This window comes from Nothoprocta perdicaria, unplaced genomic scaffold (genome assembly GCF_003342845.1).
Source record: "Nothoprocta perdicaria isolate Ctin4 unplaced genomic scaffold, notPer1 scaffold_11, whole genome shotgun sequence".
Taxonomy (NCBI): domain Eukaryota; kingdom Metazoa; phylum Chordata; class Aves; order Tinamiformes; family Tinamidae; genus Nothoprocta; species Nothoprocta perdicaria.
In genome coordinates, this window is record NW_020454205.1 from 5114604 (window position 1) to 5128116 (window position 13513).

Sequence of the window (13513 nt, forward strand, 5' to 3'; positions counted from 1 at the left end):
ACCAAGTCTGAAGTTAGATAGGTGTAACGCACCAAATCATTTATTTCATGCATTAAAATGAGCTTTCTTGTCCTGGTTCAAGCAAAGACCTTTGTACTCGTAATCATCCTTCCATAGAAAGAATCCTAGAGTGCTGTGGAGTTAGATGAAGATAAAAGAAATCAAGAGTTTTGTGCTGTTAAATAAATAAATAAGCAAGTTATGTTACATGACTCTAGATGTTCACTGAAAAAGCTCTTATTAATCTTTATTTCTCAAGAAGCGTGTTGGTTTTGAAAAATGACGGTTTTGTAAATACGTAATGCCCACTAAAAGTAGAGCCAGCTTCCCGGAAACTGCATCCGTTGTGTTTCTTTTCTGCAGGATACCGGGTACCTGAGACCCGGCTTTGTAACAGTGCAGGGAGAATCTGCAGGACAGATGGGCCAGGCAGCCCCATTTGGATAGCATGGGGAGAGCCTCAAGTCATTGCTGTCTGGCAGGCTGTGCAGACAAGAGCAGCGGCGCTTCTGCCCCATCTGCCGAGTTCTCTTTCTACGTAACCACAAGCCAAAAGAAATCAAAGCAGAGCAAAGCTTCGTCCAGCAACAATAAAGGTAAAACTCTTGATGAGGATAATTTTTTGCCTACTTGGGCTATGTAGATTTTCGCTGTACAGCAGCAAATGGTATTACCATTTAGCGCTACATTAAAATACAGTAGTAACCTCATCGTGGCTGCTTACATATAGAAATTTGCCTATACACGCGACCTGCAGGTTGTCGCGAGGCAGCCAGTGTGGAATTACCACACGTGAGCAGAAGTTTTTGCCATGCTGGACCAAATACCGTTTGAAAACCAAGTGCAAACGTCCCTTCACCGGCATCTGCCGGGAAGAGTAGGTCGCTTTTGCGATGGGACCCAGAGCAGATAGGATTTTAGCGTAGGTGTGCACAGCGCTCGCTCCTGGCACAGCTGCTAAAGCAAATGCCCTTGCAGCTCCCGCAATTCCCATTGCAGGAAGGTGAGTTTGTTTCACGCGTGGAAAAGCCAAACGCAAAAACCACTTCAACTTTAGCAAAGAGAAAAAGCTGACAAACATGCTGTACGCTGGGATTTTGAGGAATACAGTCTGCTGTTACAAACCTGTGTTTTTTTTCTGATAATTCTAGAGCCTGTTACCATAAAAGAGGCGTTTCTTGAATGGCTGGTGGTAGGTAGTTCATGTTTTTCAATCCAATTTGCAATTGTATTTGTTGCTGTATAGTGATTGTTTTGCAAAATAAAATCGCTTGTCATCTAACGGGTGTGTATGTGCTGCTCTTTGCAACGCAGTGTTTCCGTCACTGCACATGGGTGCCACATGCCCACAGACTTGCCAGGAAAGCTCAGAGCAGTTTAAGTGCCCGGTGCACTTACTAGCCCTGCTGCTTCTTGACCAAAAAGCTGTTTTTTTACAGCTTATAGATGAATTACTCGGGGACTTGTCGCCGGTGCCCCGAGCCACCCGTTTGTCGCGGGCTGAGCTCATTGCCCCAGGGCTCCCTCGTTAGGGCCCCGCCCCGCCCTCAGGGGGCGCGCGCGGGCTTGAAGCGCCGCGCGACCGTTAACGGTCGCCGAGCAGCCGTTAGTCTCGCGCCGCGCGTGCGCCCCGCAGGGCTTAAATAGCACGCGGCCGTTAACGGTCGCCGAGCAGCTGTTGCTCTCGTGCCGCGTCTGCGTCTTGTAGGGCTTAAGTAGCATGCGACTGTTAACGGTCGCCGAGCAGCCATTGGTTTTGTGGTGCTCGTGTGGGGTTCTGAGGGCACCGCGTGGTGCTGTGAGGGTCTGAGCTCTATCTTCCCTCTCATCGAGCCTCCTTACGGAGGAACTGGCTATGGAGGACAGTCCTGGGTGGCTTCCTGCAGCGGGACTGCATGAATTGAAGGTAATGAGAGTTGCCCTGAAGCCTAAGGGGGGGAAAGTAAAAAGGGAAGGAAAAAGTTTAAAACTTGAGGGCTACTTGAAGTAGTTTGTTACCTTGAAAGAGGGTGTGGCTCTGTTGAGTGTTGCAACCTTTAACTTCAAGTTGGGGGAAACACTCCTCTGAAGGTGGAGCAAAGAAGATAACTTCTGTGTGCTAACCCAAGCCACTTGTGTGTACCTGGCCCTGGGACAGCATAGAGCTGCGATGTGAGAAAAAGGAGAATGCCCACTTTCTGGGGCTGCGCTGGCCTTGCCTTTTGCCCTAATTTCTGTCTGAGAGAGACAGTACCGTCCTGGTCTAGATAAGAAGAGATAGGGGAAGTGAATACCACAAGTATCACAGCGTGGGTAGAGGCAGAGGGACTCCCCCACCAAAACTATCTGTAGGTGGTTGGGGTGCCTGGAACATGCTTGTGTTACAGTCCCAGTAGTAGGAGGGAGTTAAGTTTGCTGGGCTCTGGACATGGTGCTGCAATACTCCTAAATTAATGCTGTCAGACCACCTGGAAGAATGAAGCAGGTGCTCTTAATTACCTATTCAAAGCCTCTTTGTAAAGGTGCTCCAGGGGTAAGGCTGTTTCATCTGTGGAAGAAAGCTGAGAACAAAAGGGTAAATCCTCCTTTAAGCACTTGCAGCTGAAGTGATGGTTGGGAGCAGCTGCTGAGATCTTGCTTCTTCCTTTTTCAAGTGGGAAAGTGCAACAGCAGCAAGCAAAGGTGGTGTTTATAATGAACTTTGTCTCATTAGCAGCAATTGGTAGGGGATATATTATGATTTGTTAGCAAAATGTGATGTTGGAGTTGTGAGGGGAGAAGCTGTGAATCAAAACTTTAACTACGGTGCTATTAAAAGCCATGGTAGTGCAGGAATCCTGTTACAGCGCTTACAAGATGGGCAGATTTTAAGTGTAGCTAGCATGTCGATTGGTTTGTATGATGTTCATTGCATAGTACAGGAAAAGATCTCTTCACTGTGTGGAGTGATAGGCAGAGGCCCTTCATGTAGGGATGTTTGACCATGAGGGAGTCCCAGTTGCTGCTTTCAAAATAGAGGGAACTTGCATTCTCAGTCAAGAAGATGGTGATGTACACTGTGTGTTTTCTTTCTCCCTTCCAAACAAAACGTTTTGCAGCTACTGCTTAAGCAATTGTGTTCCATAACTTGGAGATGTGCAGGGAACAGTGTTCTGCATTGATGGTGAAAGCTTCTCTTTCCCAATCCTCAAGTTCTGTGAGATACCCTCTGTCATTCCTTGGGTTTTGTTGCAGCCTCTCCGATATCTGCCTGGTATTTCACTGGTGTTAACTGATCCTATGGATAGAATATATACATGTATGTATATTACTGGAGCATATACAAAGGAGGCGCGCGCGCGCGCTCTCTCTCTCTCTCTCTCTCTCTCTCTCTCTCTCTCTCTCTCTCTTTTCCTTCTTGCTGTGACCGAGTGTGGGGTGTGTGTTTGTTTTGTTTTGCTTAATTTCAGACTGTTATCATTGGAAAATAGAGTTATTCAGATGCATGAGTACTGATAGTCCTACTTAGCCCAGCTGTCTGGCATAAGAGATTAAGCATCCAAGTGTCCCTATGACCTAGCTAAGTTAGTCTGTGCGAGCCCAAAGCCATACAGCAATGGTAGCAAATTGGCTGTTGCATAATTCTGGAGTTTGTTTTTCTTTGTTTCTGAAGACAACTGTGTTACTCTTGAGCAAAAGTGTCAAGCAAAGCTGTGAATGAGACATCTTGAAGAATTCTAGCCAAATGTTTCGTGTTGGTTTTAAAAGCCCTTAAAGAGAACCAGGAGCTCTTTCTAGTGTGTCCCTCTCTGTCTCCCTCTGTCTTAACCCCCCCCCCCCCCCCCCCCCCCAACAAAACACTTGAGGGTCAGCTGGGAGGACAGAGTTGCCCTAGTTATTTAAAGTGCTCTATGCAGCTGGATAGTACTGCCACAGCAAAGCAGTAGGATTTGACCTTTACACTGCTCTAAGTGGCTACATAGGAATCCCTACTATCCCCGAATGCGTCTGTGCCTGCTGACTTTGTTGCCCTGCTTGAGTGTAGTTACTTCTAAGGTCCAGAAAAGGCATCCTAGAAAGAGATGGATAAATGAGAAAAAGACTTTTGCTATACTACCTGAGAACAGAATAAAATGAGTGGCAATGAGTGGTGGTTTCTCCCAAGAGTGTGGAGAGAGAGACAGGACTACAGCTGTAGCTACTTAGTGGTATTCAGGGTTGGTGTACAGCTGGAGCCACTTAGAGCTTTGCCCTCAGATTCTGCCTGGTAATGCAAAGGCTTGAGACGGAGAGCTTAGATACTGGCTCTTCCCAAATGGAGCCTTATATGTAAGGTCAAGGTGTGAATTCTTAAAACTTGTGTGATGGGGATCAAGGCTGAGGGTTTGGAGAGCACTAGCAGGGAAATAAGATCAAGACAGGAAGTTTAGAGTGCTTGCATGTTCTGGACACTTGCATATGCTGTGTTGGACTTATGCTGAGCTCCTCAGTGTTTCTTTGACAGTTGTGGAATCAGGACTGAGTCCTAGCATTGCGTTGCATGTGTAAATGTGGCTGTGCAGTGCTAAAAGTAGTAACCAGCTACTGTGCACTGATCATGGCGGTCAGGTGGATAGCAGGGTGCTGCCACCTGTGGTGAGGAGGGGGAATGGAAAAAATAGTATTGGAGTATGGAGATGGAGTAGGGAATGGCTTGGTGGTCAAGTCAGCTGTTGCAGCCAGTCTGCCTGGATTTTCAGGTGACTGCTTGTCTTTCTAGAAGGCCAGAAGTGAGGGAGCAACTTGACTGTCCAATGTTGAGCTAATTGGGAGGAGGATTGATATGTCTGTGAACAGGCTGAAATTCATTGAAAGCTTTCTGTCTTGCTTGTGGGGCAAACTTACTAGCCTCTTCAAAAATACATAGTAGAACCTGGGGCCAATTTCTGTGTTTCCTGAAGCAAGAATAGCAGCAGAGCCCGAAGGAAATGGCAAGGTGAAGGGTATCCATGGCATTACTATGACAGAATTGAAAGCACCAGTCGAGGGATAGTGCTTTGCAAGGGTGCTGCATGCCCATCAGTGCACAGTGATGGACCTTTGAGAGGCAGCTCCGGTGCTGACTCATTTTACCATGAACCAGTTGGTTGCATTTCTTCTAATTCAAGAAACTAGGCAGATTGATCCTGACTGCTGTGGCTGTGCAAGTAGGTGTCATGGCAACTGCTTGTCACTCATCCTGATTTTTCTGCAAAGGCTCCATAGTATGATCTTAAAACAGGTCTCTGAGAGCTTTATTAAACCTATTATATATTACTCTTTCCTTGATGTGTGTGTGGTTTTTGTCATCGCCCTCCTCTCTGCCACTCCCAAACAAAGCCATATATCTGATATTAAAGAAGAACTTAAGAAATTGGGAGACTAGCTTGTGGCTTTTCTTTTTACAACATGGCTTTAGGTTAATTTTTAGATACAATCAAATGTTGACCACAGATCTCAACCTCTGTTGCAAACAGTTCCAGTGTATAAATAAAATATGTAGGCTGGTTCACTTTTGCAGGCAACAAGTCACCCTATCCCACCTGCGGAGCATACAAAGCTATTTCCAAAACAATACAAAAACAAAATTAGCCTCTAGTCACTGTCACGGTTAGTAGGGTTTTCTGTGTGTGTGTTTTCTCTGAACTTTTGGCTATAAGCATTGCTTAGTCTCTGTTTAACAAATACCTTCTGATTAACCCTCTGATATTCCTTTTGAATGCAAGGGCTATTTGGGCATTAAGTAGACTGCACAGGTTCTATCCTTCATGGGCAAGGAACAGAATCAGCTTAAGTCCCTGTAAGCAAGCACTGAATCGTGCATAAGGAAGACTTTACCCCAGGAAGTGGTAGGCTACTCTTAGGTGGTGGTTACTTAAAAGGCACTGGCTTTTCAGCAAATCTTTTCCTCAAAGAACCCATAAGGAATGAAATAGATGGTATTGATGAGTCTGTCTCCTATCCCAGAAAGGGATGGCTTAGGTGAGTTTAAGTGCCTAGTATTAAATAGGGGAATTGAAAGATTGTCCTAAGTTTGGCCTTGGCTTTTTGGAGCATCTCTCCTTAAACTTATTTTTATATAGGTGTATGTATATTAATTTTACGGACTCTTAAAATTAACTGATAGTGGTGGATCTGAGTTGGTCTTCCACTTTATGAACTTGTAGGGTATTATCTCCTGATATCTTTTGGAATAAGAAGAGGTAATTTAATGGCAATTAGATACTGGCTGAGAAACATTTGCAGCAAACCTGACTGGACTGAATCTTTGTTCAAGACCGACTTCTCTGGTCATAAGTTCATAACTGAAGTACATCTGGCATGACACCCAGACTGTAATGCGGTGCATCCTCATCCTCAGTTACAGCGGGTGCCTGAGTTTCACCACCTGCTGTCCTCCACCACTGCTTTGTCTCTTTCTGTGTGGGGAGGACACCACAGGCTGCCTCCACCCACCTTCCTTGAGAGGGACACGCTCAAGTGAACTGCTGGCTTCTGGTCTAAGCACTTGCTCCACTTATGTTCCCATTCTGGACAGGTGTCTCCTGTATTGCTCCATGGTGCAAGAGGTGCAGCAGGGACGCATGGAAGGCAACTTGACCTTAAACTATTAATAGGCATTTCTACCGGCTCTTGCAAGTCCACCCCTCTGGTTGCGGTGGGACGTGGTCCCGAGTGATACAGGAGCATCAAGGCACATTAGAGGAGAGGAGTTTGCATTTCCTTTCCCCCAGCGGCGCCGTCCACGTCCGCTCCGCTCCTCGCAACTGCTGCAGCCCGGCGCTGCCTCCAAACTTTGGCGGGAGGCGGGGAGCGGGGAGCCGCGGTGCTGCGCGGTGCCCGGCGTCCCCGCCGCGCCGCCCGCCCGCCCTTCCCGTCCCCGCCCGCCTGCGGCTCGCGGTGCTGGAGCTGTCCGCGGAGGGAGGTGCTGAAGGCAGGGAGGAAGCGGAGGGACGCGGACATCTTCGCTCCCCTAATTTCCTCCCTGCCTTCTGCAGCCATTTTGCACCGGTGAAGCTAAAGGAGGTGCAAGAGGGGAGGGAGGAGGTGGACTGCGGAGCATGGAGGCGAGCGGGTGAGGAGTTCCGGAGAGCCGAGAAGCAACTATGGGAGATCCCAGCTGGTATCTCTGCTAAGAGTGGCTCGCGGCAGCAGCCGTCACCAGCAACATGGTGAAAAGGAAAAGCTCAGAGGGCCAGGAGCAGGAGAGTGGCCGTGGCATCCCTCTGCCCATCCAGACCTTCCTGTGGAGGCAAACCAGGTGAGGCTGATTCATGGGTGCTTGGGATGCAGCTGCAACAGGGCAGGGGAAGTGTGGAGGGAGGGCAGGCCAGCTGTGCCTGGTGGTGGGGAGGAAGGGGCTGCAGCAGCTGTGACACAAAGGCGTGGAATAAGCTATTCTCCCTGCACCTTTTGTAGGGCAATTGGGTTGTACTGGGATGCGGGGAGGATTGGACATCACCTAATCTAATGGCAGATCCAACAGCTTCTTGACTTCTCAAAAATATCCATGTTTGTGTGTCTGCATCTCTTTCCCTACTCCCTCTCTCCTCCCCCCTTCTAATATGATTCCAGTCCACTGAGGCTCTGGCACCAGAAACAATCTTCCATAGTGCTGCTGCAGACTTGCAGCTTTCCTTATATCTGTATTTGCAACAGTTCTGCAAGTGTAATCTATGTTTTGAGAGGTCAGCATGCAAACAGATACGTCAAAGCCTCATCCTATTTCATTGGATTGGAGAGTAATGATGTATGAGGGGCAGGCTGAACGTATGGTTGGGCTTTATGCTCCTTCTGAATTCTGTCCGTCTCTTACCTTAAGAGAGTTCTAGACTGAAAATATTGTCAGATTGCAGAGGGAGATTTGAAGGTTGTGTTAATTTAAGGCCTCTGCTGTAAAATCTGCTTATTCTAACTGGTTTCTGTGACCTGTGAGGAAAATGCTGCAAAATAGTGACCTGATTTTATCTTATTATTTGATTTCTTCAGAGAGGAATGGCAGCAGAGGTTTGTGTTTTGCAGCTACAGGGTGCAGCCCTGCATTTCATAACAAACCTTCCCGATCAGCTGTTGTTGAGGAAAACACTTAATACACGACTGGCATGAATCTTTATCTCAAAATACAGGCAAACCAAAGCTCAGTAGTATTTAACACATTTTAAACACAAAGCTATGAAAAAAATCTGTCACTGAGGTAAAATGGCTGAAAACTATCTAATGGAAGATTTTAATCCACTTTAAAGAAATGCCCCTTTTCCTGTGGATAATCTTTGTCTTAGTGTACTGGTGTGGCTATTTCTGCCTTCCAGAAAAGGTAACAGTATTTTGTCAGATGCTATCAACAGGTGCCTATGGTTTATATTGTGTAATGTCTGTCTTTACATGGTTTTGGTTATTTCCAACCTAGTGACATGTGAAAAATCCTCCCCTCTTGCTCCCAAATAACTGATCAAAATGCATACTTTAAGTACTATGTCTGACATATGTCTTTTGGTTTCAGTGCATTTTTAAGACCTAAATTGGGGAAACAGTATGAAGCTTCCTGTGTGGTAGGTACATGTTTGTCTCTTTAAACTCATATTAATATAAGTTACATGTCATGCAATTTTATCTAACTGGTTGCCGATTGGCAGGCTTTTCAGCTTACCTGAGAAGTAAATTTAGTCTATAGCTTAATGTATTACTTCTCTGTAAAAGATTTTGGATTTTTTCTGCATCTAGAGAACTTGGGTATTGTATATGTCTCTAGACACAACAAAAATAGTTTGAATATTAATGGTTAAGCTGGCACAGCAAAGAATGGTGTGGAGAGATTGAGCTAAGGCAACTTGGGCCTTCGTCTATTGTACGCATACTTAATTTTGGATGAGATGAATGTGAGCGTGTGACTTTGTGACTAAGGGAACCTTTCAAAATTTGAGACTGAAAATATAAGTTTATAACAATGGCATATAAGTCACATTTTTCCTGTTGTGCAAACCAGTATGTCCTCTGTCAGAAAACAGAAGACTCTATATATGAACAGTATAATCAAAGGCTATTATGTAGATATTGTAACTAATGCAGATATGTTTCTAACTGTTCGGAATGAAATTGCTGTAAAGGGGCAGAAGTGAGGAAATTCAGTAAACACAAATTACATGAGTATCTAGGGAACTTTAAAATTCCCTGAACTGTTGCTGATCTTTGGATGACTTAAAGTACATTAAGTAATTGCAGCCAAACTTGACGGAGTGGAAAAATGCAGTCTGGACGTGTATCTTAATAGTTTAAAGTAACTAGGTCTCTCTGCAGCAGTTTTCTGACTCCTTTTTCATAAGATGTTAAGCTAGAGAAGCCACTGCTGACTAAATTTCTAAGAAAGACATAAATTTTTCAGAGTTGTTGCTAGATGGCAAATGCCAACAGCAGCCTTGTTGTCTTGCTGTGTTGGTAGGTTCATTCATGGCATTTCTGCCCTGTGGAGCTCAATATACTGGTAATGCTACTGACAGCTTCTGCCTGTATTAGGGATACAAAATGGAGCTTGTTGCCTCATATCCTTCCAGGAGCCTCAGGAATGGACAGGGGCTGTGCCCTGACACACTGGTGTTGAAAGCCTGTGGCCCCACTTGTGTAATAGTGTTCCCACTGGATAGAGGGACAGAACTGTCTTCTGGACAGGTTCACCTTGACACAGCTCCCTATGAGTCTGTGACATTTTTGTGCTTAATGCTCTGCGGTATTAGCAGTGACTGTTGCTCTCCTTACAGTGTAGCTCTAAAGGTACCTTTCTGTTATAAACACATTGGAATTTGCTAGGCTTAAAGTTGCAAGAAAACAAATAGCTTTAGCTGAAGGATAAGGAGCTCTAAAACCCTTGGGGAAAAAGGGAACTGCTGGTGCTGGGTGGGCCTAGAGTTAGTAGCAGGACAGTGCACCTGCCTCGGAGGCCTGGGGACTCGCTTCTTCCTTCAGCTGGTTGCCTTGGGTTACCCAGCTGCCTCTGCCAGCAGCATTGCAGCTGCGCATTTACATTCTGTAGGCTTGGCACAGCGCCTCGCTTGCAGTGCTCTAGTGGCACGGCTTGCTCACTGGTGAGCTAAGCATTTTCATTTAAAACCAGGCACATCTCTGACCTGAGGGCTGCAGTGTCATGCTTCGGTAGAAACGCTTATCCGTAATGGGAGAGGGGTGCTTAGTGTTTGAAGAAATAGAAGGGAGGAAGTTATCAGAGCTGTTTACAATAAATACACAGTCTGTATCCACAGCTGGAGAAGAGGCTTGGTGTTACTAAAGGTCCTTTTGGTTATGTATAGCTCTTGCAGATATGAATGTGGGATTTTTGATGCAACCTTAACTAATTTGCATGAACATCCAAACTACTTGTCACTAGGATGGAGAACTTGATTCTTCTCCAGTTATTAGCATAATCATCAATTATGATAAAAAAAACCTCCACAGGTGGAGTAAAATTTTGAGTAAGTAATAGGAAGCAGCTGGAGCTGTTATCTGCCACTTTCTTTTGCTCATTCATGTCCTATCCTTGGCACAGCACAGAGATGCCTGCTCATTTCAACTCCTTCCATATAATTTTCTGGAGTATCAGTGCTGTGCATGCGGGTGACACAAAGTTTATGGAACTTGACATGTAGTCAGATTGCTTCCTGAAGCATCAAGCTGATTATCTAACATTGCTACATTGACTAACATGCCTAAAAAACACTGTGCATGTTGTTGGGATCTGTTCTTTTGAAAAAAAATCTGGCCCAAATGATTTTTGGCATGTATAAAGACTGTTAGCTGCCCAGCAATGCATATGACCATGCACTATTCTGTTGTTGTTCTGGCCTCAAACTTGCTGCAGTGGAATTTGCTAATATTGTTCATTGAGAAAGCAGATGTGTGAGGCTTACCTTCATTAAATATATTGTCTGGTCTGTAACATCAGATGGCATTAGTTTGAGCTTTATTTAACATGACAAGATTGGGGCCAAAGGGAGTGAGGGAGAGAACTTGGAGGTGTCACTGTACACATCATAATTTTCAATATTTAAATCCTATCCCTCTGGTTTTGTTTTTTAGCTGAACAGTTGCACTGATTTAAATAGATTGAATAAAGGCTTTATACCAGAAGTTAACTGACCTGACCTTTTTTTCCCCTTTCTCTCCCATTTTCTGACTCTGTGTAAATATTCTTCTGTCTCTGTATAGTCTTAACTTCCTGCCTTTTTGCTGTTCCGAAGGTGTTTGATCCTAACATTGTATTTGTCAAGGGCATCAAGCGAATCTGTAGATGACTTTTGACAGTGAAACACAGATGCAAAGTCATGCACTATATTTAGCTTTCTGCCTTGCTGGTTTGCAATAACGATGTTTTAGTAAATGAGGAAGACATATTCTCCTCTGTGCTCTGAACTCCTAGATTAACAGTTAATGTTTTAGATCTTGCTAGGAGCTCCATTTTAGTTGGAGAGGACCTTCCCTGTATGACAATACTACCTGCCTGTGCTTCAGGCTACCTTATACTATCGTAGATTTCTATTTTCTACCACAATGCCATCTTTTGGAAATTACTACTCCTCCCTCCAGTAGGCAGGTGACTTGCAGGCTAACCCTGGTCGCTGTATTTCACGGTCCCAGTGGCTCTTGGTGGAGAGGAGAGTGGAAGAATAACAGCAGTGGGAAGGCAGCCAGCCAAGACTGGTGCAAACAGATGGCATCGCTGGGCTCCAAGGGAAAGGATAAGTGAGCTGGAGGGAGGTGAACACACCTGTGCGCATGTATGTGTGCATGCATAAACCTTTCCACCATACTGCTGCAGGAACAGGCCTTTCTCTAGCCAAGGCCAGTTACTGACTTTCCTCCGTATTCTTTGTCAGGAATGAACAGAATGATCTGATGACTAATTGTGTAGGAAAAGCTGTATATAGCTCAGAAACCCAAAATATTAGAGGAGTACAAGCTTAACATTAAAAACAAGCAATTCTCTGCAATCTCTGAAGTATTCAGAATGTAAGCCACAGCTTCTAGAAGTTCCTTGAGGACTTGTTCTCTTATGCTACTAAAGTATTGGAAAATGTGACCTTGATGGAAAGCTGTCATGACAGTGTCTTCTACCCTTCAAAATGGAAATCCTGCTTTGTGATGTTCTTCCCCCTCCCTTTGTTTTATGAACTTAAGAGCTTTATCACGGTACTGAAAAATGTGGGATTTTTTAATAGTTTTTCTACTGGAGGTTAAAAAAAAAAATCAAAGACACCTAGATTACTGCTAGTTCTGGCAGACCCTTTGCATTAATTCAACATACTTGTCTGGTAGAAATTACTTTTATACTAAGCATCATTTCAGCACACGCAGAGCCTTGAATGCCCTCAGTGAGGGCTCTAGTGAGCCCCAGAGCAGAAGAGCAAGTAAAGAGTAGAAGGTTACACTCCTTTTGACAGAAATAAAAATCCTGTTACTTTAACCGGTCTCTTCAGGCTCTGCTTGAGATGATGCATCTCAAGATGATGCATCTTGCTTCTGGAGGTACAAAAGGCAGAGTAAATGAGCGAAGTAACTCAGGTTGGAGATTTCTGTCTTTGTACTAATGCTCTTTTTAGATGCTATTATATTTTCTAATCCATGATGGAATCGGTCATTAGCATCTGAACCCTTCACTCAATACCTGACTTCTTCCCTCTTTCCCACCCTGGCTTTCCAAGCATTAGCCATTCCCTCGCCTCTGGGGACTTCACAACCTGGAGAAGTCTGGAGATGAGGCTTCTTTGTAGTTACTGCTTAGTTTTGTCAAGGTTATATAAGAAGCCTCATTTCCCTAAACAAATAGAAATGGAAGACAGAATAGACAATATATAGAATGGTTCCCATCAGCTCTCTGACCTTAAGAGATTTTTATTTGTCTATGAGTTATAGTTAATCTCCTCCAGTTTTAGCCATTGCTCCATAAAGAAATTTGAGTTTTCAGACAGGAATCTGGTGCTTTCTAGTAAGCAGAGAGGGCAACTTTCTGCAGAGTTAGGTTTATTGGCAGATTTCGCGCTTCTCATCTATGCTTGCTCGGGTTCTATTTGTGTTTCTACAGGCCTAATCACTGCAGGCATGCTTGATATAGGCTCTTTCTGCTTCCCTTTCTCTGCTTCTGCCTGGTGCTTTCGGGGAGTTTCTGTCATAGTCTGTAAATGCAGACAAATGCACATTTCTCCCTCTAAGCTGGCCGGAGCAGAGCCAGCTGTTCCAGGGATGCTGTATAGCTGCATTAGTGCAGTGCTGTGTTTGAACTAGAAAATCCTGCTGCTCAGTCTTATGTCTGTCCACACCAGTGGAAGTGGCTGTGATGTGAAAGAACAATGTGCAAAGCTGCTGGGGTATGCAGAAGAATGTAACTGATTGATATTCTGTGTGTTGGAGTGACAGGTCATTTAAAAAGACTAGTTTGCTGCTCTTTTTGCTTTCTTCCTTTCTAATTGTGACTAATTCTGTCAGTTTTGTACTGTTCTTCAGGAAAAAATTCTTATGATTAGTGTTGAAGGATAAACTTCGTGAATCTGGAGTG

At 44.7% G+C, this 13513-nt stretch overlaps 1 protein-coding gene across 1 annotated transcript in view; it reads left to right on the plus strand.

Moving 5' to 3' along the window:
• The first annotated feature begins 7145 nt into the window (after nt 1-7145).
• The window catches only part of UNC80 (unc-80 homolog, NALCN channel complex subunit), a 107627-nt gene continuing 101259 nt past the window's right edge, over nt 7146-13513 (plus strand). The window contains exons 1-2 of the mRNA XM_026047473.1: nt 7146-7237; nt 8477-8525. Of these exons, the coding sequence (XP_025903258.1) occupies nt 7146-7237; nt 8477-8525 (141 nt within the window). The remainder of the gene's footprint in view (nt 7238-8476; nt 8526-13513) is intronic.